At 43.7% G+C, this 26,688-nt stretch overlaps 1 protein-coding gene across 1 annotated transcript in view; it reads right to left on the bottom strand.

Moving 5' to 3' along the window:
- LOC124605744 (transmembrane protein 198) overlaps positions 1-26,688 on the bottom strand; it is a 146,843-nt gene that overhangs the window by 35,745 nt on the left and 84,410 nt on the right. The window contains exons 3-4 of the mRNA XM_047137624.1: positions 18,664-18,888; positions 11,034-11,276 (exon numbers count right to left, since the gene is read on the bottom strand). Of these exons, the coding sequence (XP_046993580.1) occupies positions 11,034-11,276; positions 18,664-18,888 (468 nt within the window). The remainder of the gene's footprint in view (positions 1-11,033; positions 11,277-18,663; positions 18,889-26,688) is intronic.

Genomic DNA, 26,688 nt, shown 5'->3' with positions numbered 1-26,688 from the left:
CACACAAGCAAGCACACCTTGTGCACACAGGACCGCTATCTCTGGCTGTTCCAGCCAGAATGCAAATGTGTTGCATTGAATGCAATCTGGAGTGAGGTGGGAAATGGGGAAGGGTAGCAGGGCACAGGTGGGGAGAGTGTGCAGAGATTAGATGGTGGAAGAACAAGGCTGCCAGGTGCAGTGTGGGGAGGAGTGGAGGGGAGGGGGGGGGGGGGGCATTGGCATTCTGCTGCAGTGGCCAGAGATAACAGTCACGTGTGTGTGTGTGTGTGTGTGTGTGTGTGTGTGTGTGTGTGTGTGTGTGTGTGTGTTTTCCATTTCTGATCAAGGCTTTGACCAAAAACTTGATATGTAGCAGTTGTTTTGTTGTGCCTGTCTGCAACTCAACATGTCATTTTTACAGTGAGCAGCAATCTGTCTGGGGGACATAGCTCTGTAGACTAGCCTGGGACAATATTGCTGGACTGAGGTAGCTCAACTAACCTCTCTGGACCTGCAGTTAGTTCACTCTGGTCTATGTTTCTGACATCATGCTTTGTATATTGTAGGACAATAAAATACACTGAAGCACCAAGGAAACTGGTATACACATGCATATTCAAATACAGGAATATGTAAACAGCAAGAATACGGCTCTGTGGTCAGCAATGCCTAATAAGACAACAAGTGCCTGGCAAAGTTGTGGCCGGCCGGGGTGGCCGAGCGGTTCTAGGTGCTGCAGTCTGGAACCGCGCGACCGCTACGGTCGCAGGTTTGAATCCTGCCTCGGGCATGGATGTGTGTGATGTTCTTAGGTTAGTTAGGTTTAAGTAGTTCTAAGTTATAGGGGACTGATGACCTCAGAAGTTAAGTCCCGTAGTGCTCAGAGCCATTTGAACCATTTTTTGGCAAAGTTGTTAGATCAGTTACTGCTGCTACAATGGCAGGTTATCGAGATTTAAGTGAGTCTGAATGTGCTGCTATAGTTGGCACTTGAGCGATGGGACACAGCATCTCCGAGGTACTGATGAAATGGGGATTTTCTCGTTTGAGCATTTCACGAGTGTGCCATGAATATAAGAAATTCGGTAAAACATCAATTCTCCGACACCGCTGCAGCCGGGAAAAGACACTACAAGATCAGGACCAATGACGATTGAAGAGAATCATTCAACATGATAGAAGTGCATCCCTTCAGCAAGTTTCTGCAGATTTCAATGCTGGGTCATCAACAAGTGTCAGTGTGCAAAACATTCAATGAAACATCATCGATGTGGGCTTTCGGAGGCAAAGGCTCACTCTTGTACTCCATTGCACAAAGCTTTACGCCTCACCTGGGCCTGTCAGCACCGACATTGGACTGTTGATGACTGGAAACATGTTGCCTGGTCGGACGAGTCTCATTTCAAATTGTATTGAGTGGATGGACGTGTATGGGTGTGGAGACAACCTAATGAATCCATGGGCCATGCATGTCAGCAGGGGACTGTTCAACCTGGTGGAGGCTCTGTAATGGTGTGAGGCATGTGCAGTTGGAGTGATATGTGTAGATATGACTCTGACAGGTGACATGTGCATAAGCATCCTGTCTGATCACCTGCATCCATCATTCCAACGGAGTTGGGCAATACCAGCAGGACAATGCAACACCCCATATGTCCAGAATTGCTGCAGAGTGGCTCCAGGAACACTCTTCTGAGTATAAACCCTTTGACTGGCCACCAAAATCCCCAGACATGAACATTATTTAGCATAACTGGGATGCCTTGCAACGTGGTATTCAGAAGAACTCTCCACCCGCGCGTATGCTTATGGATTTATGGAGAGCTCTGCAGGATTCAGGGTGTCTGTTCCCTCCAGCACTACTGCAGACATTACTCAAGTCCACGCCACTTCGTGTTGCGGCACTTCTGCGTGCTCGCAGGCGCCTTACACAATATTAGGCAGGTGTACCAGTTTCTTTGGCTCTTCAGTGTATATTTGTATGGAATCATATGACCTGGTAGTTGTTATTATATGTAATTACTATCCAGAGTACCATTCATCCTAGATATCCTTTCCATAACCGTCGATACTCCAACCAGGACTTTCCATTGTTTAAACTTTAATTAGGGAAGTTGTCGTCATGTTTGTTCTCTTCTCCACTTTCCTCTCTCTTTCCATCATTCACCTTCTATAACAGTTTTGTTCCAGTCCAGATTCTCTTTTGTTAAACTTGTCTTTATTGAGTCAATCCAGATTCCTGGTCTTTATGGAGTCAGTCAGTCTTGCTCTAAGTCTCCCTCCGTCCCCAACTTGACGTCACCCACAGGGTACGCACTGATTTTCCCTGAGGGTGGTTTTGAGGTTTTGGAAATAATGCCAGTCAACTTTAAAATAATGGAAGGCTTGAACATATTGCAGTAGATCCAATAACATAATTAGACAATGAGACGTGACGTTTTGTAGGCGAACAGTGTCATAGGTAGCACGACTTGAATGAACTGTTTTAAAGTTTGAAACTAACTAGCAGACTAAAACTGTGTGTGAGACCGTGACTCAAACTCGCGACCTTTACCTTTTCTGGGCAGGTGCTCTGCCAATTGAGCTACCCAAACACGACGCATGACACCCCTCCCCCCCCTCCCCCCACATACACACAGCTTCAATTCAACCAGTACCTAGTCTCCTCATTCTGGTTTTAAAGTTTATTTCTACATCTACATCCATACTCTGCAAGCCACCTGATGGTGTGTGGTGAAGCGTACTTTGAGAACCTCTATCGGTTCTCCCTTCTATTCCAGTCTCATATTGTTCGTGGAAAGAAAGATTGTTGGTATGCCTCTGTGTGGGCTCTAATTTCTCAGCTTTTATCCTCATGGTCTCTTTGCGAGATATACGTAGGAGGGAGCAATATACTGCTTGACTTCTCGGTGAAGGTATGTTCTCGAAACTTCAACAAAAGCCCGTACCGAGCTACTGAGCGTCTCTCTTGCAGAGTCATCCACTGGAGTTTATCTATCATATTCATAATGCTTTTGTGATTACTAAATGATCCTGTAACGAAGCGTGCTGCTCTCTGTTGGATCTTCTCTATCTCTTCTATCAACCCTATCTGGTACGGATCCCACACCGGTGAGCAGTATTCAAGCAGTGGGTGAACAAGTGTACTGTAACCTACTTCCTTTGTTTTCGGATTGCATTTCCTTAGGATTCTTCCAATGAATCTCAGTCTGGCATCTGCTTTACCGATGATAAACTTTATATGGTCCTTCCATTTTAAATCACTCCTAATGCCTACTCCCAGATAATTTATGGAATTAATTGCTTCCAGTTGCTGACCTGCTGTATTGTAGCTAAATGATAAAGGATCTTTCTTTCTATGTATTCGCAGCACATCACACTTGTCTACACTGAGATTCAATTGCCATTCCCTGCATCATACATCAATTCGCTTCAGATTCTCTTGCATTTCAGTACAACTTTCCACTGTTACAACAAGTGTACTGTAGTCTACTTCCTTTGTTCTCAGATTGCATTTCCTTAGGATTCTTCCAATGATTCTCAGTCTGGCATCTGCATTACCGATGATCAACTTTATATGGTCATTCCATTTTAAATCACTCTTAATGCCTACTTCCAGATACTTTATGGAATTAACTGCTTCCAGTTGCTGACCTGCTGTATTAGAGCTAAATGATAAAGGATCTTTCTTTCTATGTATTCGCAGCACATTACACTTGTCTAGATTGAGATTCAAAAGCCATTCCCTGCACCATGTGTCAATTCGTTGCAGATCCTCCTGCATTTCAGTATAGTTTTCCATTGTTACAACCTCTTGATATACTACAGCATCATCCGCAAAAAGCCTCAGTGAACTTCCGATGTTATCCACAAGGTCACTTATGTATATTGCGAATAGCAACAGTCCTAAGACACTCCCCTGCGGCACACCTGAAATCACTCTTACTTCAGAAGACTTCTCTCTATTGAGAATGACATGCTGCGTTCTGTTATCCAGGAACTCCACAATCCAATCACACAATGGGTCTGAAAGTCCATATGCTCTTACTTTGTTCATTAAATGACTGTGGGGAACTGTATCAAACACTGTTGCGAAAGTCAAGAAACACGGCATCTACCTGGAACCTGTGTCTATGGCCCTCTGAGTATCGTGGACGAATAGCGCGAGCTGGGTTTCACATGGTCGTCTTTTTCGGAACCCATGCTGATTCCTACAGTGTAGATTTCTAGTCTCCCGAAAAGTCATAATTTTGTTGTTGTTGTGGTATTCAGTCTTGAGACTGGTTTCATGCAGCTCTCCATGATACTCTATCCTGTGCAAGCTTCTTCATCTCCCAGTACTTACTGCAACCTACATCCTTCTGAATCTGCTTAGTGTATTCATCTCTTGGTCTCCCTCTACGATTTTTACCCTCCACACTGCCCTCCAATACTAAATTGGTGATCCCTTGATGCCTTAGAACATGTCCTACCAACCGACCCCTTCTTCTACTTAAGTTGTGCCACAAACTTCTCTTCTCCTCAATCCTATTCAGTACCTCCTCATTACTTATGTGATCTACCCATCTAATCTTCAGCATTCTTCTGTAGCACCACATTTCGAAAGCTTCTATTCTTTTCTTGTCCAAACTATTTATCATCCATGTTTCACTTCCATACAAATACTTTCAGAAATGACTTCCTAACACTTAAATCTATACTCGATGTTAACAAATTTCTTCAGAAACGCTTTCCTTGCCATTGCCAGTCTTCATTTTATATCCTCTCTACTTCAACCATCATCAGTTGTTTTGTTCCCGAAATAGCAGAACTCCTTTACTAATTTAAGTGTCTCATTTCCTAACCTAATTCCTTCAGCATCGCCCGACTTAATTCGACTATATTCCATTATCCTCGTTTTGCTTTTGTTGATGTTCATCTTATATCCTCCTTTCAAGACACTGTCCATTCTGTTCAACTGCTCTTCCAAGTCCTTTGCCGTCTTTGACAGTATTACAATGTCATCGGGGAACCTCAAAGTTTTTATTTCTTCTCCATGGATTTAAATTCCTACTCCAAATTTTTCTTTTGTTTCCTTTGCTCTATATACAGATTGAATAACGTCAGGGAGAGGCTACAACCATGTCTCACTCCCTTCCCAAGCACTGCTTCCCTTTCATGCCCCTCTACTCTTGTAACTGCCATCTGGTTTCTGTACAAATTGTAAATAGCCTTTCGCTCCCTGTATTTTACCCCAACCACCTTTAGAATTTGAAAGAGAGTATTCCAGTCAACATTGTGAAAAGCTTTCTCCAAATCTATCTACAAATGCTAGAAACTTAGGTTTGCCTTTCCTTAATCTTTCTTCCAAGATAAGTCATAAGGTCAGTATTACTTCACGTGTTCGAACATTTCTACGGAATCCAAACTGATCTTCCCTGAGGTCAGCTTCTACCAATGTTTCCATTCATCTGTAAAGAATTTGTGTTAGTATTTTGCAGCTGTGACTTATTAAACTGATAGTTCGGTAATTTGCGCATCTGTCAACACCTGCTTTCTTTGGAATTGGAATTATTATATTCTTCTTGAAGTCTGAGGGTATTTCGCCTGTCTCATACATCTTGCTCACCAGGTGGTAGAGTTTTGTCAGGACTGGCTCTCCCAAGGCTGTCAGTAGTTCTAATGGAATGTTGACTACTCCCAGGGCCTTGTTTCGGCTTAGGTCTTCCAGTGCTCTGTCAAACTCTTCACCCAGTATCGTATCTTCCATTTCATCTTCATCTACATCCTCTTCCATTTCCATAATATTGTCCTCAAGTACATCGCCCTTGTATAGACCCTCCATATAGTAGTTCCACCTTTCTGCTTTCCCTTCTTTGCTTAGAACTGGATTTCCATCTGAGCTCTTGACATTCATACAAGTGGCTCTTGTTTCTCCAAAGGTCTCTTTAATTTTCCTGCAGGCAGTATCCATCCTACCCATAGTGATATATGCATCTACATCGTTACATTTGTCCTCTAGCCATCCCTGCTTAGCCATTTTGCACTTTCTGTCGATCTCATTTTTGAGACGTTGTATTCCTTTCTGCCTGCTTCATTTATAGCATTTTTGTATTTTCTCCTCTCATCAATTAAATACAATATCTCTTCTGTTACCCAAGGATTTCTACTAGCCCTCGTCTTTTTACCTACTTGATCCCCCTATATTCTAACATAATACATATTCCAACGTATTTCCTGTTTCTAGACTCTGAAGAGTATTAATCAGTGGCACTTTTTCTGGTTATTTTTGTTCATAATGAACAGGAATTCAGAATTTTTTTTTTTTATAAAAATGCATGTTTAGAATCTTTTTAGAGATTAGATTAGATTAGATCAGTACTTGTTCCATAGATCATGAATACGACACTTCGTAATGATGTGGAATGTGTCGGGTTAATAAAAGGTGTCTATACAAGATATTACATTAGACAAAATATTACATGACACTCAATAATTTTTTTGTGGAGGTTGGGAAATTACCCACTTACTATATCCAAGAATTCGTCTAATGAGTATAAGGAGTTGCTATTAAGAAATTCTTTTAATTTTTTTTTTTTAATGCGATATGGGTATCTGTCAGACTTTTGATGCTATTAGGTAAATGACCAAAAACTTTTGTGGCAGCATAATTTACCCCCTTCTGAGCCAAAGTTAGATTTAACCTTGAGTAGTGAAGATCATCCTTTCTCCTAGTGTTGTAGCCAAGTACACTGCTATTACTTTTGAATTCGTTCGGATTGTTAATAACAAATTTCATAAGTGAATATATGTATTGTGAGGTTACAGCGAAGATTTGTAGCTCTTTAGATAAGTGTCTGCAGGATGACCTTGGATGAGCTCCAGCAATTATTCTGATTACTCGCTTTTGTGCAATGAACACTCTTTTACTGAATGATGAGTTACCCCAGAATATGATGCCATACGAAAGCAGAGAATGAAAATAGGCGTGGTAAGCTAATTACCTCAGATGTATATTGCCAAAATTTGCAATAACCCTAATAGCATAAGTAGCTGAACTCAAATGCTTCAGTAGATCCTGTTGCCCCCTCTTGCCTAAATTTCTGCTGACGCCCATGCTTCCGACGTCACAATTCGCGAATGGAACAGAGAGACATTATTGACAATTTCATCAGTTAATTCTTGTTTGTCGGGTGTGATTACTATACTTGTATCATCAGCTAAGAGAACTAGCATAGCATAGTAATCACACCTGACAAACAAGAATTAACTGATGAAATTGTCGATAATGTCTTTCAGAAAATTACTAAGTGGTTCCTTGTAAATGGACTCTCACTGAATTTTGATAAGACACAGTACATACAGTTCCGTACAGTAAATGGTATGATGCCATTAATACATATAGACCTTAATCAGAAGCATATAGCTAGGGTAGAATATTCAAAATTTTTAGGTGTGTCCATTCATGAGAGATTAAATTGGAAGAAACACATTGATGATCTGCTGAAACGTTTGAGTTCAGCTACTCATGCAATAAGGGTCATTGCAAGTTTTGATGATAAATATCTTAGTAAATTAGCTTACTACGCCTATTTTCACTCATTGCTTGCATATGACATCATATTTTGGGGTAATTCATCACTGAGGAATAAAGTATTTGTTGCACAAAAGCGTGTAATCAGAATAATAGCTGGAGTCCACCCAAGATCATCCTGCAGACATTTATTTAAGGATCTAGGGATATTCACAGTAGCTTCTCAGTATACAGGGTGTTACAAAAAGGTACAGCCAAACTTTCAGGAAACATTCCTCAAACACAAATAAGGAAAAGATGTTATGTGGACATGCGTCCGGAAACGCTTAATTTCCATGTTAGAGCTCATTTTAGTTTCGTCAGTATGTACTGTACTTCCTCGATTCACCGCCAGTTGGCCCAATTGAAGGAAGGTAATGTTGACTTTGGTGCTTGTGTTGACATGCGACTCATTGCTCTACAGTACTAGCATCAGCACATCAGTAGGTAGCATCAACAGGTTAGTGTTCATCACGAACGTGGTTTTGCAGTCAGTGCAATGTTTACAAATGCAGAGTTGGCAGATGCCCATTTGATGTATGGATTGGTTCAAATGGTTCAAATGGCTCTGAGCACTATGGGACTTAACATCTATGGTCATCAGTCCCCTAGAACTTAGAACTACTGAAACCTAACTAACCTAAGGACATCACACAACACCCAGTCATCATGAGCCAGAGAAAATCCCTTCGAAGCAATTGATCGGCGTCTTAGGGAGCACGGAACATTCCAGCCTATGACTCGCGACTGGGGAACACCTAGAATGACGAGGACACCTGCAATGGACGAGGCAATTCTTCATGCAGTTGACGATAACCCTAATGTCAGCGTCAGAGAAGTTGCTGCTGTACAAGGTAACGTTGACCATGTCACTGTATGGAGAGTGCTACGAGAGAACCAGTTGTTTCCATACCATGTACAGCGTGTGCAGGCACTATCAGCAGCCGATTGGCCTCCACGGGTACACTTCTGCGAATGGTTCATCCAATAATGTGTCAATCCTCATTTCAGTGCAAATGTTCTCTTTACGGATGAGGCTTCATTCCAACGCGATCAAATTGTAAATTTTCATAATCAACATGTGTGGGCTGATGAGAATCCGCACGCAATTGTGCAATCACATCATCAACACAGATTTTCTGTGAACGTTTGGGCAGACATTGTTGGTGATATCTTGATTGGGCCCCATGTTTTTCCACCTAACTCAATGGAGCACGTTATCATGATTTCATACGGGATACTCTACCTGTGCCACTAGAACATGTGCTTTTACAAGTACGACACAACATGTGGTTCATGCACGATGGTGCTCCGCACATTTCAGTCGAGGTGTCCGTACGCTTCTGAACAACAGATTCGGTGACCGATGGATTGGTAGAGGCGGACCAATTCCATGGCTTCCACGCTCTCCTGACCTCAACCCTCATGACTTTCATTTATGGGGGCATTTGAAAGCTCTTGTCTACGCAACCCCGGTACCAAATATAGAGACTCTTCGTGCTCATATTGTGGACGACTGTGATACAGTATGCCACTCTCCAGGGCTGCATCAGCGCATTCCATGCGACGGAGGGTGGATGCATGTATCCTCGATAATGGAGGACATTTTGAACATTTCCTGTAACAAAGTGTTTGAAATCACGCTGGTACATTCTGTTGCTGTGTGTTTCCATTCCATGATTAATGTGATTTGAAGAGAAGTAATAAAATGAGCTCTAACATGGAAAGTAAGCATTTCCAGTCACATGTCCACATAACATATTTTCTTTCTTTGTGTGTGAGGAATATTTCCTGAAAGTTTGGCCGTACCTTTTTGTAACACCCTGTATATACTCTCTTATGAAATTTGTTATTAACAACCAAACCCAATTCAAAAGTAGTAGCAGTGTGCATAACTACAATACTAGGAGAAAGGATGATCTTCATTATTCAAGATTAAATCTAACTTTGGCACAGAAAGGGGTTAATTATACTGCCACTAAAGTCTTTGGTCACTTACTAAATAGTATCAAAAGTCTGACAGATAACCAACAAGTATTTAAGAAGAAATTAAAAGAATTTCTGAATCACAACTCCTTCTACTCCATAGAGGAATTTTTATATATAAATTAAGAAAAAACAACAAACAAAAAAAAACAAAAAAATAATTTAAAAAAATTAAAAAAACAAAAAAATAAAAAGTTGTTAAATTAACTTAATTATGTTGTTAAATTAACTTAATTATGTCATGCATTGGAAAATTTGACTCGTTCCACATCATTACGAAATATCGTATTCATGATCCATGGAACTAGTATTAATCCAAACTAATCTAACAAGGGATCCTCCCCATCGCACCCCCCTCAGATTTAGTTATAAGTTGGCACAGTGGATAGGCCTTGAAAAACTGAACACAGATCAATCGAGAAAACAGGAAGAAGTTGTGTGGAACTATGAAGAAATAAGCAAAATATACAAACTGAGGAGTCCATGGGCAAGATGGGCAATATCAAGGATAATGTAAGCTCAGGAGCGCCGTGGTCCCGTGGTTAGTGTGAGCAGCTGCGGACCGAGAGGTCCTTGGTTCAAATCTTCCTTCAAGTGATAATTTTAATTTTTTATTTTCAGACAATTATTATCTGTCCGTCCGACCGTCCGATGGGAGGTAACTGTGCCGTAGTATGGGGACGCTACACCTAAACGGAAAAATTTGAAAACGTTAAAAAAATATGTTTTGACAGAGCACAGGGAAAACCGAGCGACTGTGAAACTGTTGCATTCATTTGTTGCAATTTATGTGACAAACTCTTATGTTTTCATCACTTTTTTGGGAGTGATTATCACATCCACAAGAAAACTTAAATCGGGCAAGGTAGAAGAATCTTTTTACCCATTCGCCAAGTGTAAAAGTTAGGTGGGTCGACAACGTATTCCTGTCATGTGAGGCACATGCCGTCACCAGTGTCGTATAGAATATATCAGACGTGTTTTCCTGTGGAGGAATCGGTTGACCTATGGCCTTGCGATCAAGTGTTTTCAGTTCCCATTGGAGAGGCACGTCCGAAAGGACTACTACTAATCGCACGGTTTTGCGGTGCGGTCGCAAAACACACACTAAACTTATTACAGTGAACAGAGACGTCAATGAACGAACGGACAGATCATAATTTTGCGAAAATAAAGAAAGTTAACTTTTCACTCGAGGGAAGACTGGAACTAACGACCTCTCGTTCCGCAGCTGCCCACGCTAACCACGGGACCACGGCGCTCCTGAGCTCAGACCCTCCTTGATGTTGCTTATCTTGCGCATGGACTACTCAGTTTGTATATTTTGCTTATTTTTTTCATAGTTCCACACAAGTTCTTCCTGTTTTCTCGATTGATCTGTGTTCAGTTTTTCAAGGCCTATCCACTGTGCCAACTTATAACTAAATCTGAGGGGGGTGCGATGGGGAGGTACCCTTGTAAGGTAGCGGTGCCAGAAGAGGACGCGCAGAGAGGCGGCGGGGCGGCTACTCACGGTGCGTGCGGTGGTGCAGGCCGCGGCCGGTGACGGCGCACTGCGTCGCGACGCCGACGAGCGCGACGGCGGGCCAGAGCGCCAGCACGAGCCAGCCCAGCCAGCATGGCGGCGGCACGGGCGGCGCGGCGCCGGCCACGCGCGCCCACAGCCAGCGCGCGGTCGCCAGCCGCTGCAGCCAGTAGTCCAGCGAGCCCGCCAGGATCGCGCCGCCGTACACGCTCGTGCCCAGCACCGTCAGACCTGCCGGCGTTCGCGCGTCGCTCACTAGCCGCATCGCGCTACAGCGCGGGGGGACACACCACTAACATTACCTCTGCAACTCGCCGACGTACGGAACTCATTCGAAGAAAGGTAATAAAATTTCGGGCATGCTTCCACATAAATTCACTTCTTCTTCTAATACACTACTGGCCATTAAAACTGCTACACCACGAAGATGACGTGCTCCAGAAGCGAAATTTAACCGGCAGGAAGAAGATGCTGTGATATCGAAATAATTAGCTTTTCAGAGCATTCACACAAGGTTGGCGCCGGTGGCGACACCTACAACGTGCTCACATGAGGAAAGTTTCCAACCGATTTTTCATACACAAACAGCAGTTGACCGGCGTTACCTGGCGAAACGTTGTTGTGATGCGTCGTGTAAGGAGGAGAAATGCGTACCATCACGTTTCCGACTTTGATAAAGGTCGGATTGTAGCCTATCGCGATTGCGGTTTATCGTATCGCGACATTGCTGCTCATTGTAGACCATACTGCGTTAATTCACGTGGCAGATGAATTTCAAATCAAAATCGGCGATGAAATGCGCCTATTCTGTGAAGACAGAGGCGCCAGCGGCGATACACTCAGCGACGAAAAGGGCTTCGAGGTCGAAAATAAGGGCTTATCAGATCAAAGTAGCAGAAAGCGGTCATCCAATAGACGGAGCGACAGTTACCATGGACCAGGCATCGGTGATGTCCGTAAGTTTCGAGCTTTGTCCCTTTTTTTTCTTACATGATAAATACTTGTCAAACTTAAAACGAGTTTTTATCAAAACCATGGTTGTCGTCGCCCACGTACAGTTTTAATGATATTTCCTCTCCCTTGAAGCAAACTGAATTCCCTTCGCTTCATCTTAGCCGATTTATTTTATGTTGATTTCTAGTATTTTTTCGGCCAAAAAAGAGGGGTCCAAATATGGTCATATACAGGGTGGTCCATTGATCGTGACCGGGCCAAGTATCTCACGAAATAAGCGTCAAACGAAAAACCTACAAAGAACGAAACTTGTCTAGCTTGAAGGGGCAAACCAGATGGCGCTATGGTTGGCCCGCTAGATGGCGCTGCCATACGTCAAACGGATATCAACTGCGTTTTTTTTAAAAATAGAAACCCCCATTTTTTATTACATATTCGTGTAGTACGTAGAGAAACATGAATGTTTTAGTTGGACCACTTTTTTCGCTTTGTGATAGATCGCGCTGTAATAGTCACAAACATACGGCTCACAATTTTAGACCAACAGTTGGTAACATATAGGTTTTTAAATTAAAATACAGAACGTAGGTACGTTTAAACAAATTATTTCGGTTGTTCCAATGTGACACATGTACCTTTGTGTCTTATCGTTTCTGAGAACGCATGCTGTTACAGCGTGATTACCTGTAAATGCCACATCAATGCATTTGGCATTACGTGTAACGACATTCCTCTCAAGAGCGAGTAGTTCGCCTTCCGTAATGTTCGCACATGCATTGACAATGCGCTGACGCATGTTGTCAGGCGTTGTCGGTGGATCACGATAGCAAATATCCTTCAACTTTCTGCACAGAAAGAAATCCGGGGACGTCAGATCCGGTGAACGTGCGGGCTATGGTATGGTGCTTCGACGACCAATCCACCTGTCATGAAATGTGCTATTCAATACCGCTTCAACCGCACGCGAGCTATGTGCCGGACATCCATCATGTTGGAAGTACATCGCCATTCCGTCATGTAGTGAAACATCTTGTAGTAACATTGGTAGAACATTATGTAGGAAATCAGCATACATTGCACCATTTAGATTGCCATCGATAAAATGGGGGCCAATTATCCTTCCTCCCATAATGCCGCACCATACATTAACCCGCCAAGGTCGCTGATGTTCCAGTTGTCGCAGCCATCGTCGATTTTCCTTTGCCCAATAGTGCATATTATGCCAGTTTACGTTACTGCTGTTGGTGAATGACGCTTCGTCGCCGAATAGAACGCGTGCAAAAAAATCTGTCAGCGTCCCGTAATTTATCTTGTGCGCAGTGGCAGAACTGTACAAGACGTTCAAAGTCGTCGCCATGCATTTCCTGGCGCATAGAAATATGGTACGGGTGCAATCGATGTTGATGTAGCATTCTCAACACCGACGTTTTTGAGATTCCCGATTCTCGCGCAATTTGTCTGCTACTGATGTGCGGATTAGCCGCGACAGCAGCTAAAACACCTACTTGGGCATCATCATTTGTTGTAGGTCGTGGTTGACGTTTCACATGTGAATGAACACTTCCTGTTTCCTTAAATAACGTAACTATCCGGCGAACGGTCCGGACACTTGGATAATGTCGTCCAGGATACCGAGCAGCATACATATCACACGCCCGTTGGGCATTTAGATCACAATAGCCATACATCAACTCGATATCGACCTTTCCAGCAAATGGTAAATGGTTCGCTTTAACACGGGTAATGTATCACGAAGCAAATACCGTCTGCACTGGCGGAATGTTACGTGATACCGCGTGCTTATACGTTTGTGACTATTACAGCGCCATCTATCACAAAGCGAAAAAAGTGGTCCAACTAAAACATTCATATTTCTTTACGTACTACAGGAATATGTGATAAAAATGGGGATTCCTATTTTAAAAAACGCAGTTGATATCCGTTTGACCTATGGCAGCGCAATCTATCGGGCCAACCATAGCACCATCTGGTTTCCCCCTTCAAGCTAGATGAGTTTCGTTCTTTGTAGTTTTTTCGTTTGATGCTTGTTTCGTGAGATATTTGGCCCGGTCACTATCAATGGACCATCCTGTATATATCACAATGGTAAACTGGCGATATTCTACGCCCCATTCCATTGATCTTCATGGCAAGCCAACCTGGGCTCTCATTTCAGCAAGATAACGCCCGGCCATACACGGCTAGAGTTTCTACTGCTTGTCTTCTTGCATCCCAACCCTACTTTGGCCAGCAAGGTCGCCTGATCTCTCTCAAACTGAGAACGTTTGGAGCATTATGGACAGGGCCCTCCAAACAGCGCGGGATTTTGACGATCTGGCGCGCCAGTTGGATAGGATTTGACACGATATCCCTCAGCAGAACACCCAACAGCTCTGTCAATCAATGCCAAGGCAAATGACTGCTTGCGTAAGTGCCAGAGGTGGAACAAAGCATTACAGACTTGCTCTATTTGTGAAGCTTTTTGACTCGAATAATTCATCCAGTTTTTCTGAAACTGTAATAATTTGTTCGTCTGTACATGTACGTCACATACAGGGTGTAAACGGTATAAGGCGCCAAAATTATACAGATGGCACATCTCGCAATGCTTGACAAAAAAGTCTAGTAACATGTTTGCGTATTTTCTACCGTTGTCCCAGAAAAAAACAGTTCGTCTCAGGATAATGGCTTTGGAGAAGTAGATACTTGGCCGTGCACGTACGTAAGTAATCGGTTCCTGTTATTGCCCGCTGCGCGTACTCACATCGCGAGCTTAAGTCGTAAACACATAGGCAACTGCGGCCTGAGTGACTGCGTCATTGTAATACACCGAGCGACGACAGTAGGCGAGTAACTGTGCAGATGTTATTGCAACTCTGTTGACTGTTAGGATGGAAAGGAGATTTACTATAGCTGAACTATGCGATATGCATGTAATTTATGGCGAGGCAAAAGGTGTTGCCAGGGCAGCTGTACGAATTTATCGAGAACGCTTCCCACAACGACGACTTCCTGCACGAAAGACATTTGCTGCTGTGCACCAGAGGTTTGTGTCATTGTAATTCTCTACGTGTATGCGATTATTATGGATTTACTTCTTAATGAAGTACAGTAGTTATCTGCACCTTTGTAAATTTTCGTCTGTATGCGAAACGTATCTTCTGTTCTGATATGCTTTCCGTTTTTGTTACACCATGACAGAATACAACTGATGAGTACGTATTTAATTTCCTTACATTGAGAGATACTGGCTCTTTACTGCCCCGCGCAGAAGGCAGAGGCCCACAACGCGCCCATCGTACATTGGAAGCTGAGGAAAGAATTCTGGACCGCATCCAGGAGGATCCTTCTCAGAGTACTAGAAGCATCGCCCGCCACATGGGTATATCGCACACTGTCGTTCATCGCACTTTGCAAGAGTAGCGTCTGCGGCCTTACCACATTCAACGCGTACAAGCATTGGAAGAACAAGATTTCCCTCCACGACGTGAATTCTCAGAGTGGTTTTTGTTACACAGTGCGCAGCATGATTTTGTCAACAAAATACTGGTCACAGATGAAGCGTGTTTCACTCGCGACGGAATAACTAATTTCCATAACATGCACACGTGGAGTGTTCACAATCCTCGCCACGTAGTGGCAACACATTTTCAGCGACGATTTTCCGTAAATGTGTGGGCGGGCATGCTCAACAATTACATTATTGGGCCCTATGTTTTACCTGCACGTTTGATGGTAACTATTACCGAACGTTCTAGAGGAAACATTGTTACCAACGTCGTTAGAGGACATTACGTTAGGCATACGTCATAACATGTGGTTCTTCCACGATGGTGCTCCACCCCACATTGGTCACAGAGTACGCAGATTTTTGGATAGTCGATTTCCAGGACGATAGATCGGGCATTCGGGTCCACGTCGATGACCAGCACGCAGCCCTGATTTAAATCCACTGGATTTTTACTTTTGGGGACATATGAAGGAACTTGTTTATGCCGAGCCAGTAAATAATGTGGACGAATTGACGCAGAAGATTTTAAAATGGTTCAAATGGCTCTGAGCACTATGGGACTTAACATCTACGATCATCAGTCCCCTAGAACTTAGAACTACTTAAACCTAACTAACCTAAGGACATCACACAACACCCAGCCAGCAGAAGATTTTAGATGCTGCCAATACCATAAAGGCCAATGTGCATGTGTGTGAACGAGTGCGACGAAACTGGGTTCGCCGTAATGAAGCATGTGTAGAAGCGAATGGTGGTCATTTCGAACATTTATTGTAGTATTGGTGTAAGAGGAAACGAAGTAATGGGTTTTCTTTTCGTTACGATGTTGTTGTACAGAAGGAAAATAATGTGAATTTAGTATTCGTTATGGCATTGCCGTAAAAAGGTGAAACAGTTGATTGTAATTAATGCACAACTATGTACTTGGTGATCGATTGAATTTGTACTAATGGAAATACATTGTGTTTGATATTAGCTTGTCATTACTACTACGACCTTCATTATCGACTTGTTGAGAAACAGAATGGTTGTATTCAATTCACGTAAAGCGAATTACACATTCTTGACAACCCAGAAACCGTTTACATTCCTTTTTTCGGTACCACCTGATTATCACACCACGTCGTTGTACACGTCTAATGATTTCAATCCTCTGGTCGGCTCGTTGCCTTTCTCTGGCCACCTCGTCATTGTAGGCAATAAGCTCGGTACGCCGTGTACTGTCGGTTGACTTGTAACGCCGGAAATGCATATCCTCCTATTTCCATCTATTGTACTATAAATTTTTTTCCTTATTTTGTTACCTGAAGATATGACATTTCTGTGTCTTTATATATTCTAATTGGTTTACTATTTGTATATATATATATATATATATATATATATATATATATATATATATATATATATATATATATATATGCATTTATGTCGATGTATAATTGGTTTGTTTTGTAAATATTATTTGTATTTTTACGCTGGGTTTGGCCTAGGGAAAACTATGCTATCGAACGAATACATCGATAAGTCGTGTGGAGAACCAAAGTGTTTACGATCTTTGGTGGTGTTAACTCTGCCGCATCGAGCGTGGGCAGAGAGGGAGTCTGGCTGGAGTAGGGCGGTGGAGCAGGTGTGTTGTGTGTCGCTCCCGCGAGTTGCCGCGCTTTCGGGGTTTGGCAGCATGCAATTGCTATGATAGTTTCTGACATGGTGTCGCGGACGGGAAGCATTAGCTGGCGCACATCAAGAGCCTGTTTCGCCTGCTGACCGTGTCGAGAAGAAGGCGCGCCAACATCCAGCTTCTGCAACAGCGACGGCCGACAATGAGTGACTGTCGCCACCTCCTCGATCGACGACTTCAAACTTTCATTGAACCAGCAAGGAAGACTGGAAGCACGTAAAGTTTTAGAACTGTATGGCAGACCTCAGCTTTTAAAATTGTTCCATTTGCCTCTTTAAATTACAGCAACTTAGCATGAACCTTTGTTGCTCATTGTCCCAATTGTATTACCAAGCAGGGTCCCTTCCTTTTCCGGAATGAACCCGGGTGTCGTTGAAATTCAAATGCCAGCATTAAAGTAATATCATTCGATTTCACTGCTTTAATTTCAAAGTTCAGTTAAGGTATTCATAGCTGGCTACAATATTTAGATTACACAAGCACAAATTAAGAGTGCGAGTTTTGTTACCATATTTTTGCTTGCCTGTGACTGCAGCTCAGCTTGGTATGTACTAAATTTTACTATTGTTAATTGTTCAGAATCATTTAATTCAAGTTCACAGTTAAATCTCTTATTTCTAAATTGCGTAGATTCAAGTAGCTTTTGAAATGATTGTTGAGGTAGCCCAAGACTAACCTTATTTTATTGAATTTCGTAGTGCTTCAGAAACAAAGTTCACTATTAATTTCAGTCACTAAATTAACTTTCAATTTTCCGGTTTTATTAATTCTTTTGCTAAATTAAGTCAGAGTGTAGCGAAATGTATTAATTCTGACAAACATTCAGGTTTCACACAACATGTGTCAACCTTCAGTTGCCACGCTTTTAGTGCTAATTATATGTGCAATAACCTTTCTTTTTCAGTTATTATAGTAGTTGTCCATAGGACTGGCGACCGTAATTTTCCCCAAATCTCAAATATCTAATTAACGCCAGTTAACTGTTAACGTAACGACCGCACATTTACTTTCTTTATTAGCTGTACCCCTTTTCAAAATTAATTTCTACCAGTTTCATTTGCATTTTTCCTTTCATTTAGGTGTAACCCTTTCCTCCCTCTTTACCGACAGATTGACTTCGGTGACGATTGCTTTTCCCAAATTTCCATTCGGTACACGCGGTTTAATTTTTCACTGTCATTAAGGTCGATAAGTGAGGGGGAGGTTACTGACTACGTCATCAGAAATGCGTATACTATCTATCCTACGAACATTAGGTTTTAATAATACAAAAATAAAGTACATGATACAAGAAAATGTCCTTAGACTTTTTTGTCAAGTACACCGAGATGTACCATCTGTATAATTTTGGCGCCTTATACCGTTTACACCCTGTGTATGTACATCATGTCTACCATTTCGCAAAACATTTGACCTCTTTTTGAGGGTTATGTATAGGAGCCAGTGGGCGGTGAGGCGAGGCGTGGACGCACCTTTCTGGCAGTAGAGGTTGAGCACGGCGAAGACGAGCCCGGCGATGAGGAGCGAGGCGGCGGCGGCCCAGGCGGAGGGCGGCGCCCAGCCCAGCAGCTGGTCGGCGACGGCGAGCCCCGCCACGGCGCAGAAGAGGCCTGTGTGCAGGCCCGTCATGAACAGGCCCACGTACTGCACCAGCATCGTCACCAGCCCGAACAGCAGGCCCGCCGCCAGCGCCACGCCTGCCGGCCAAACACCGACCGCCTCACACTCTCTCCTCGTAACAACGCAGAACGACAGACACCAGTCACCCCCCCAAGAGACATTGTACCAGTAGAGTCCACGCAGGATACGGTGGCCGATGCGCAGAGAGGCCGACAGCTGTTTTCCACCTTTCGGCCGCTCAGCGTGGCGCACACCCTGCAATCCTTCTCAAACGATCTTACAGAAACTATTCTGTAAAACAAAAAGAGTACATTTTTGCTTTACTTATAGCTTTATATGTCAGGTTCATGATGATGTGGCCATCATTTCGTTAATGATCACAGTTGTTGTGATATTTACCTGGAAGTAAGACACTGCGCGAAATTCGGAAATGTTTGCAATTAAAAATAGAGGTCGCTATGATTTTGCATTTGGTGCATATTACATAATACTTTGTAGCATATGAAATGTAGCTTACATATCGAATTTTTCTTTAGACTTGGGTAGAGCTAAATTTATCTGTCACCAATCTTGAGAAAATTGATCTGACATAGAACGCCGCGCGGGATTAGCCGAGCGGTCTTAGGCGCTACAGTCATGGACTGTGCGGCTGGTCACGGCTGAGGTTCGAGTCCTCCCTCGGGCATGGGTGTGTGTGTTTGTCCTTAGGATAATTTAGGTTAAGTAGTGTGTAAGCTTAAGGACTGATCACCTTAGCAGTTAAGTGCTATAAGATTTCACACACATTTGAACATTTTTTTGACATAGAACACTCATTTGAGATCGCGCCGCGCCAGTGATGAAGCCAGAGTGTAATATCCACAACATTCCTCATATTTCATAAGCGGTATCAGATATCGAATTGAGATTTTGCAAATGATGACAACAAGCAAGGAGCAGAGTATTTTTCCACGTCATTACTATCTACTGTGTTACTCCACTAATTACAGATTTTTTCGATAAAAGAATGTACATTACTGGCCATTAAAATTGCTGCTCCAGGAAGATGACCTGCTACAGACGCGAAATTTAAGCGACAGGAAGAAGATTCTGTGATAGGCAAATGATCAGCTATTCAGTGCATTCACACAAGGTTGGCGCCGGTGGCGACACCTACAACGTGCTGACATGAGGAAAGTTTCCAACCCATTTCTCATACACAAACAGCAGTTGACCGACGTTGCCTGGTGAAACGTTATTGTGCTGCCTCGCGTAAGGAGGAGAAATGCGTACCATCACGTTTCCGACTTTGATAAAGGTCAGATTGTAGCTTATCGCGATTGCGGTATATCGTATCGCGACATTGCTGCTCGCGTTGGTCGAGATCCAAAGACTGTTAGCAGAATATGGAATCGGTGGGTTCAGGAGGGTAATACGGAACGCCGTGCTGGATCCCAATGGCCTCGTATCACTAGCAGTCGAGATGTCAGGCATCTTATCCGCATGGCTGTACGGATCGTGCAGCCACGTCTCCATCCCTGAGTCAACAGATGGGGACGTTTGCAAGACAACAACCATCTGCACCAACAGTTCGACGACGTTTGCATCAACGTGGACTATTATCTCGGAGATCATGGCTGCATCACAGACAGGAGCGCCTGCGATGGTGTACTCAACGACGAACCTGGGTGCACGAATGGCAAAGTGTCATTTTTTCGGATGAATCCAGGTTCTGTTTACAGCATCATGGTGGTCGCATCCGTGTTTGGAGACATCCCGGTGAACGCACATTGGAAGCGTGTATTCGTCATCGCCATACTGGCGTATCACCCGGCGTGATGGTATGGGGTGCCACTGGTTACACGTCTCGGTCACCTCTTGTTCGTATTGACGGCACTTTGAACAGTGGACGTTACATTTAAGATGTGTTACGACCCGTGGCTCTACCCTTCATTGGGTCCCTGTGAAACCCTACATTTCAGCAGGATAATGCACGACCGCATGTTGCAGGTCCTGTGCAGGCCTTTCTGGATACAGAAAATGTTCGACTGCTGCCCTGGCCAGCACATTCTCCAGATCTCTCGCCAATTGAAAACGTCTGGTCAATGGTGGCAGAGCAACTGGCTCGTCACAATACGCCAGTCACTACTCTTGATGAACTGTGGTATCGTGTTGAAGCTGCATGAGCAGCTGTACCTGTACACGCCATCCAAGCTCTGTTTGACTCAATGCCCAGGCATACGTATCAAGGCCGTTATTACGGCCAGAGGTGGTTTTTCTGGGTACTGATTTCTCAGGATCTATGCACCCAAATTGCGTGAAAATGTAATCACATGTCAGTTCTAGTATATTATATTTGTCCAATGAATACCCGTGAAGACACTACACGTTTTTTTGTACTGAAGATCTGCTATTTTCATAAGCTACTGACATTTTCCTGAGTTCCTGACTTAATAAACCACTTTTTCAGAATTCTCTCACAATTGTTTCTGCACAGCATGTTAGTGAGGCGAGACTGCGTACTGTGTTTTGGCAAAAGAAGCAGATTTTAAAATGCCACCCAAAGAAATGTAACGCTTCTCTGAAAGTTATAACTGGTTAAGGAGCCAGGTGAAAATAAATCGCTGCATTTTCCGAGGAATTCTTGCTAGATATTAACGAAAGCAGACGTGACAGTTTATCTTTTTAAATGGTCACTGTTCAAGTGTGGACATGGAGGGGCCCATTAGTACAAATAATGTGAGGGTAGTCTTCAGTTTACAACGGCACTTCTCCTCCAGCGCTCGGCATTTCCCTTACAACGCCTGCCTGTAGCCCCCACTACTACCGCTCCCCCCACACGTGCCCTGCCGCCGGCCCATCTATCAGCCATGGATTCTGTACCGACTATACTGTGAAACACCATCATAACGTCCTCATTTCAGCGAGGATGAGGGCCCATGAGATATGCTATATTCAATGAGGTCTTCCATATTCAGCTGAAGCCACTCATTAATGATCAGACCCCATGAAACTATCAGTTTCTGGTGATGCTGATTGCTGCTTGTCGTCCGCCCCCGGTAGCTGAGTGGTCAGGGCGACAGAATGTCAATCCTAAGGGTCTGGGTTCGATTCTCGGCGGGGTCGGAGATTTTCTCCGCACAGGGACTGGGTGTTGTCCTATCATCATCATTTCATCCCCATCGACGCGCAAGTCGCCGAAGTGGCGTCAAATCGAAAGACTTACACTCGGCGAACGGTATACCCGACGGGAGGCCCTAGTCGCACGACCCACTGTTCAGCATAGCCCCAGACATTTCCTGCAGAATTAAGATCACGTGATTTAATCGGCCAGCAGAGGTGTGATAGGATCCCCGAGTGTTCGACAAACCACGGTTGTATACTATCTGATCAAAAGTATCCAGACGCCTATTACTGGCCACTAATATGCGATGTGTCCACGCTTCGCCTTTATGATGGCTTCAATTCTGCTGGGGACACTTCCAATGAGGTGTCTGAATGTCTGTGGAGGAATGGCAGACTATTCTTTCTCATGAGCCGAAACTAGAGAAGGTAATGATGTTGGACACTGGGATCAGCAGCAAAGTCGACGACCTAAATCATCCCAAATGTTTTCCATCGGTTTCAGGTCAGATTACTGGAAAAGCCAGTCCATTTTTATTGTCCACAAGCCGTTACCTTACAGATGCCGCTTCATGGCAGGGTCCACTGCCAGGCTGAGTAGATTAGATTAGATTAGATGTACTTTTCGTTCCAATAGATCCACAGAGAGGACTTCCTCCAAATGTACATGTCAGGAAAACAAGAATACACAATAAATATTTACAAAGAAAAACAAATATGATATACCTCACACAGACCGGCCAGAGTGGCCGTGCGGTTCTAGGCGCTACAGTCTGGAACCGAGCGCCCGCACGGTCGCAGGTTCGAATCCTGCCTCGGGCATGGATGTGTATGATGTCCTTAGGTTAGTTAGGTTTAATTAGTTCTAAGCTCTAGGCGACTGATGACCTCAGAAGTTAGTTCGCATAGTGCTCAGAGCCATTTGAACCATTTTGAACCTCACACAGATCGGAAGTGAAATGGTCGGCATGGATGTAAAAAGAAGCCATAAACATATTTTCATTTAAAACGTAATAAATAATTTGTCACAAAACATGTAACTGTTCAACAAATTCAGTAGCATCTGTTAATTCTTAGGCTATTGTAGCCTGCATCATCAAAAAGAAAACTCATTTTGAAACATCTGATACAAACAATAGTAGTCCTCGAATTGCTCTTCAACTGAACGCAGCACACAGTGCTGTAAATTGTGTTCATACCCTTTCGCGTTTACTGTTTTCTTAAGTGTGATAACGGAACCGCACCTTAATCACGAAAAACACCTCCATACTATAATATCATCTCCTCCGTACTTCAGTGCTGGCTCTAAACATGATGGCGCATAACGCTCTCCAGGCATTCGTCAATTCCCATACAGGACAGCGCGATCCATCAATCTAGACACACGTTTCCAGTCATCTGGTGTCCAGTGGCATCGCTGTTTACATCATCTCTAGTGTCGCTTAGCATCGTCTACAGAAATGTGTGGCTTACGAGGATTTGATCGACTATTGTACACCATTCTTTATAACTCACTAGCGCAGTCATTGTGCTATCTCGACTGCTGGTAGCACTATGGAACTCACGAGTGATTCTTCCTGCTGATTTCATGCGATGTTTTATAACCACCATCCACAATCGCGGACCGTCCCTGTCCGTCTGGACGGTCTTGGTTTATATGTGATTGTTCCTTTACGTTTCCGCTTCGCAATCACATCATCAACAATCGACTAGCACTGCTGTACAACGGCTGAAATGTCCCTGATGGATGTATTACTCAGGTGACATCCAATGACTAGTCCACATTCTAGGTCATGGAGCTATCCTGACAGATATGTGTTATTACATCTTTACTGGTGAAACAATACTCCCCGTCTCCTTTTATACAGGTACGTCTGCCTGAAGTGTCATCTAACAGTCAATTCTGCATTGCATAAGGCTGTTGGTTTCACTTTCTTTATCTTGGAAGATTGGAGTGTCCGCAACATACTTTTCACGAAGAAGCAGAAGAAAGGACAACTCTCGTTCACGGAGACTGTTGAAATAAACACCTGGATTCACGTTCACTGTGACATACAGGGTGTTTCACTGAATGTGTTTGCCTCTGTAAGTTACGAAGTAATAGGCGACGGAAATATTTATTGCGGTAGGCCACCATAAGAAACGTTGCACTGTCTGCGGAGCAGTGATCTCTATACTACCTGGATGTTGAACTTCAGCTGTCTGATAGTGCCAGCCATAGATGCTCATATCTCGTTTCTTGCCAAACTACAACATGGCTGCTTAGATGTGTCACTAGAACACGAAAAGAAAATACTTTTCGATTCCGCCCCACATGAGCCTATTACATCACACGTTGACGTAAAGTTCAAGACAAGAGATAAGTCTCCAATTCTTCGTCACGTACAGCCCGATGCAAATTTGTTTGCCAAACTACAACATGGTGGGCGATGCAGAGCACACGAATCTGCAGACACGCTGCAGTTCTATACTCAAGAGACCAGACTTCTACATCCAGGTTGTATAGAGATCATTGCTGCGGAGTTATGAACATAGTTTATTGTGTTATTATCCAGAAAGTTACGGCAAAAATATACAATTTTTTAAATGGAACAATAGTTGTTTCTATCATTCACTGGAATCAGTAACACCAGCTGTGTATACCTCAATTTAAATTACATTCCTATCACTTTTAGTTTGGGAGCTACAACCCTTCAAAGTTTCAGGGGCAGATACCACACACGCTGCGCATAACGCAATGCGCCTTCTAAATATGGTGCGGCCGAGTTGTAACGTCGCCGGTGTCACGGGGCGAGAAGCTTCCTCGATGCGCTGTTAGACTGCCGACTGTCGCCGCACACGGCCGTATACCCGACAGTTCGAGCCACACAAACAAACGGGGCCCAATATACCACAGTATGAAGATGGCATACACGAACAACGAGTACGTTGACATGTTGCCGATGTTCGGCGAGTGCCGACACGATGCCATTGAAGCAGCCATGGCGTACGCCGTGAGATATCCTAGGCGTAGAGCTCCGGCAGCCATTACCTTCTTACGTGCCGAAAAACGACTTCGGGAAACAGGCAGTTTGGTAATGCGCTACAGTAACAGACGAAGAACTGCAAAAAGTGAGGAAACGGAGGTGCTTGTTTTAGCTGCAGTACACCACAATCCTCATGTCAGCTTACGAGCCGTTGCTGCAGTCGCTGTTGTGAGTCTCACATCTGTGTGGCATATAGTACACGGCCACAGGTTTCACCCGTACCGCCTGTCACTGACCCAGGAGCTGCATGTGAACGACTTCCGTGCGAGACTTACATTCTGTGAATGGGTCATGCGTAATTTCTCGGATGAGTCCACGTTCACAATTTCGGTCCCGCAAGGTCGCCCGATTTAACAACATTAGACTTCTTTTCGTAGGGATATCTAAAGGATCGTGTTTATGTCACGGAGCCCACGTCCCCAGATGATCTAAAACGGCGCATCGAGGACGCATGTTGCTCCGTGACACCGACAATGCTACACCTCGTCCGCAGATCCTTTAGAAGGCGCATTGCATTGTGCATTCAGGAACATGGACACACATTTTAACATCTCATTTAAATCAACTTCCCACCGCCAGAACATCCATCACACACCACACAGCCATGTATTATGTACAGTGTGTGGTATCTGTCCCTGAAACTTTGAAGGGTTGTAGCTCCCAAGCTAAAAGTGATAGGAATGTAATTTAAATTGATGTACACACAGATGGTGTTACTGATTCCAGTGCATGATAGAAACAACTATTGTTCCATTTAAAAAATTGTATCTTTTTGCTGTAACTCTTTGGATAATAACACAATAAACTACGTTCATAGCTCCGCAGACAGTGTAACGTTTCTTATGGTGACCTACTGCAATAAATATTTCCGTCTCCTATTACATCGTAACTTACAGAGGCAAACACATTTAGTGAAACACCCTGTATATGAGTTACCCCAAGGTATGGTACAACGCCAAAATATCACAGAAAGATTTGCAGAATATATTCAACCACCACACACTGCAAATGGTTCCAACGGCTCTAAGCATTATGGGACCTAACATCTGAGGTCATCAGTTTCCTAGACTTAGAACTACTTGAACCTAACTAACCTAAGGACATCACACACATCCATGCCCGAAGCAGGATTCGAACCTGCGGCCGTAGCAGCAGCGCGGTTCCGGACTGAACCGTTCGGTCACAGCGGCCGATCCACACACTGCAGCTTAAATGCCTGTGCCTTACATCATATGAAAAGAGGCAAAATCGTGACATTCTGGATTACTCTGCACGACTCCAGTCAGGTATTGTCCACTGTCTTGAGCATTGAATATGTCTAGTCGATGTGCCGCTGTGAGCAATGGATTTTTGCGAGACCTCGACCAAAGCACGCATTTCATTTCATGCAGTTCCGTTTGCAATGTTAGCTTGGAAACTGGCTGAGATGGACTTGCAGTCAATGACAGCAGCAAGTCTTGAAGGGTTCGAAACCGTTTATCATTGACAAGGCGTGAAATTCGTCTCAGGTCCCTGTAAGTTATGATCTTTCTACGGCCAGTGTTCATATAGGCCATGTACATCGTACGAGGGCAGTTCAATAAGTAATGCAACACATTTTTTTTCTGAAACAGGGGTTGTTTTATTCAGCATTGAAATACACCAGGTTATTCCCCAATCTTTTAGCTACACAACACTATTTTTCAACGTAATCTCCATTCAACGCTACGGCCTTACGCCACCTTGAAATGAGGGCCTGTATGCCTGCAC

Source organism: Schistocerca americana, chromosome 3 (genome assembly GCF_021461395.2).
Source record: "Schistocerca americana isolate TAMUIC-IGC-003095 chromosome 3, iqSchAmer2.1, whole genome shotgun sequence".
Classification (NCBI taxonomy): domain Eukaryota; kingdom Metazoa; phylum Arthropoda; class Insecta; order Orthoptera; family Acrididae; genus Schistocerca; species Schistocerca americana.
This window is presented reverse-complemented; position numbering and strand designations above follow the sequence as displayed.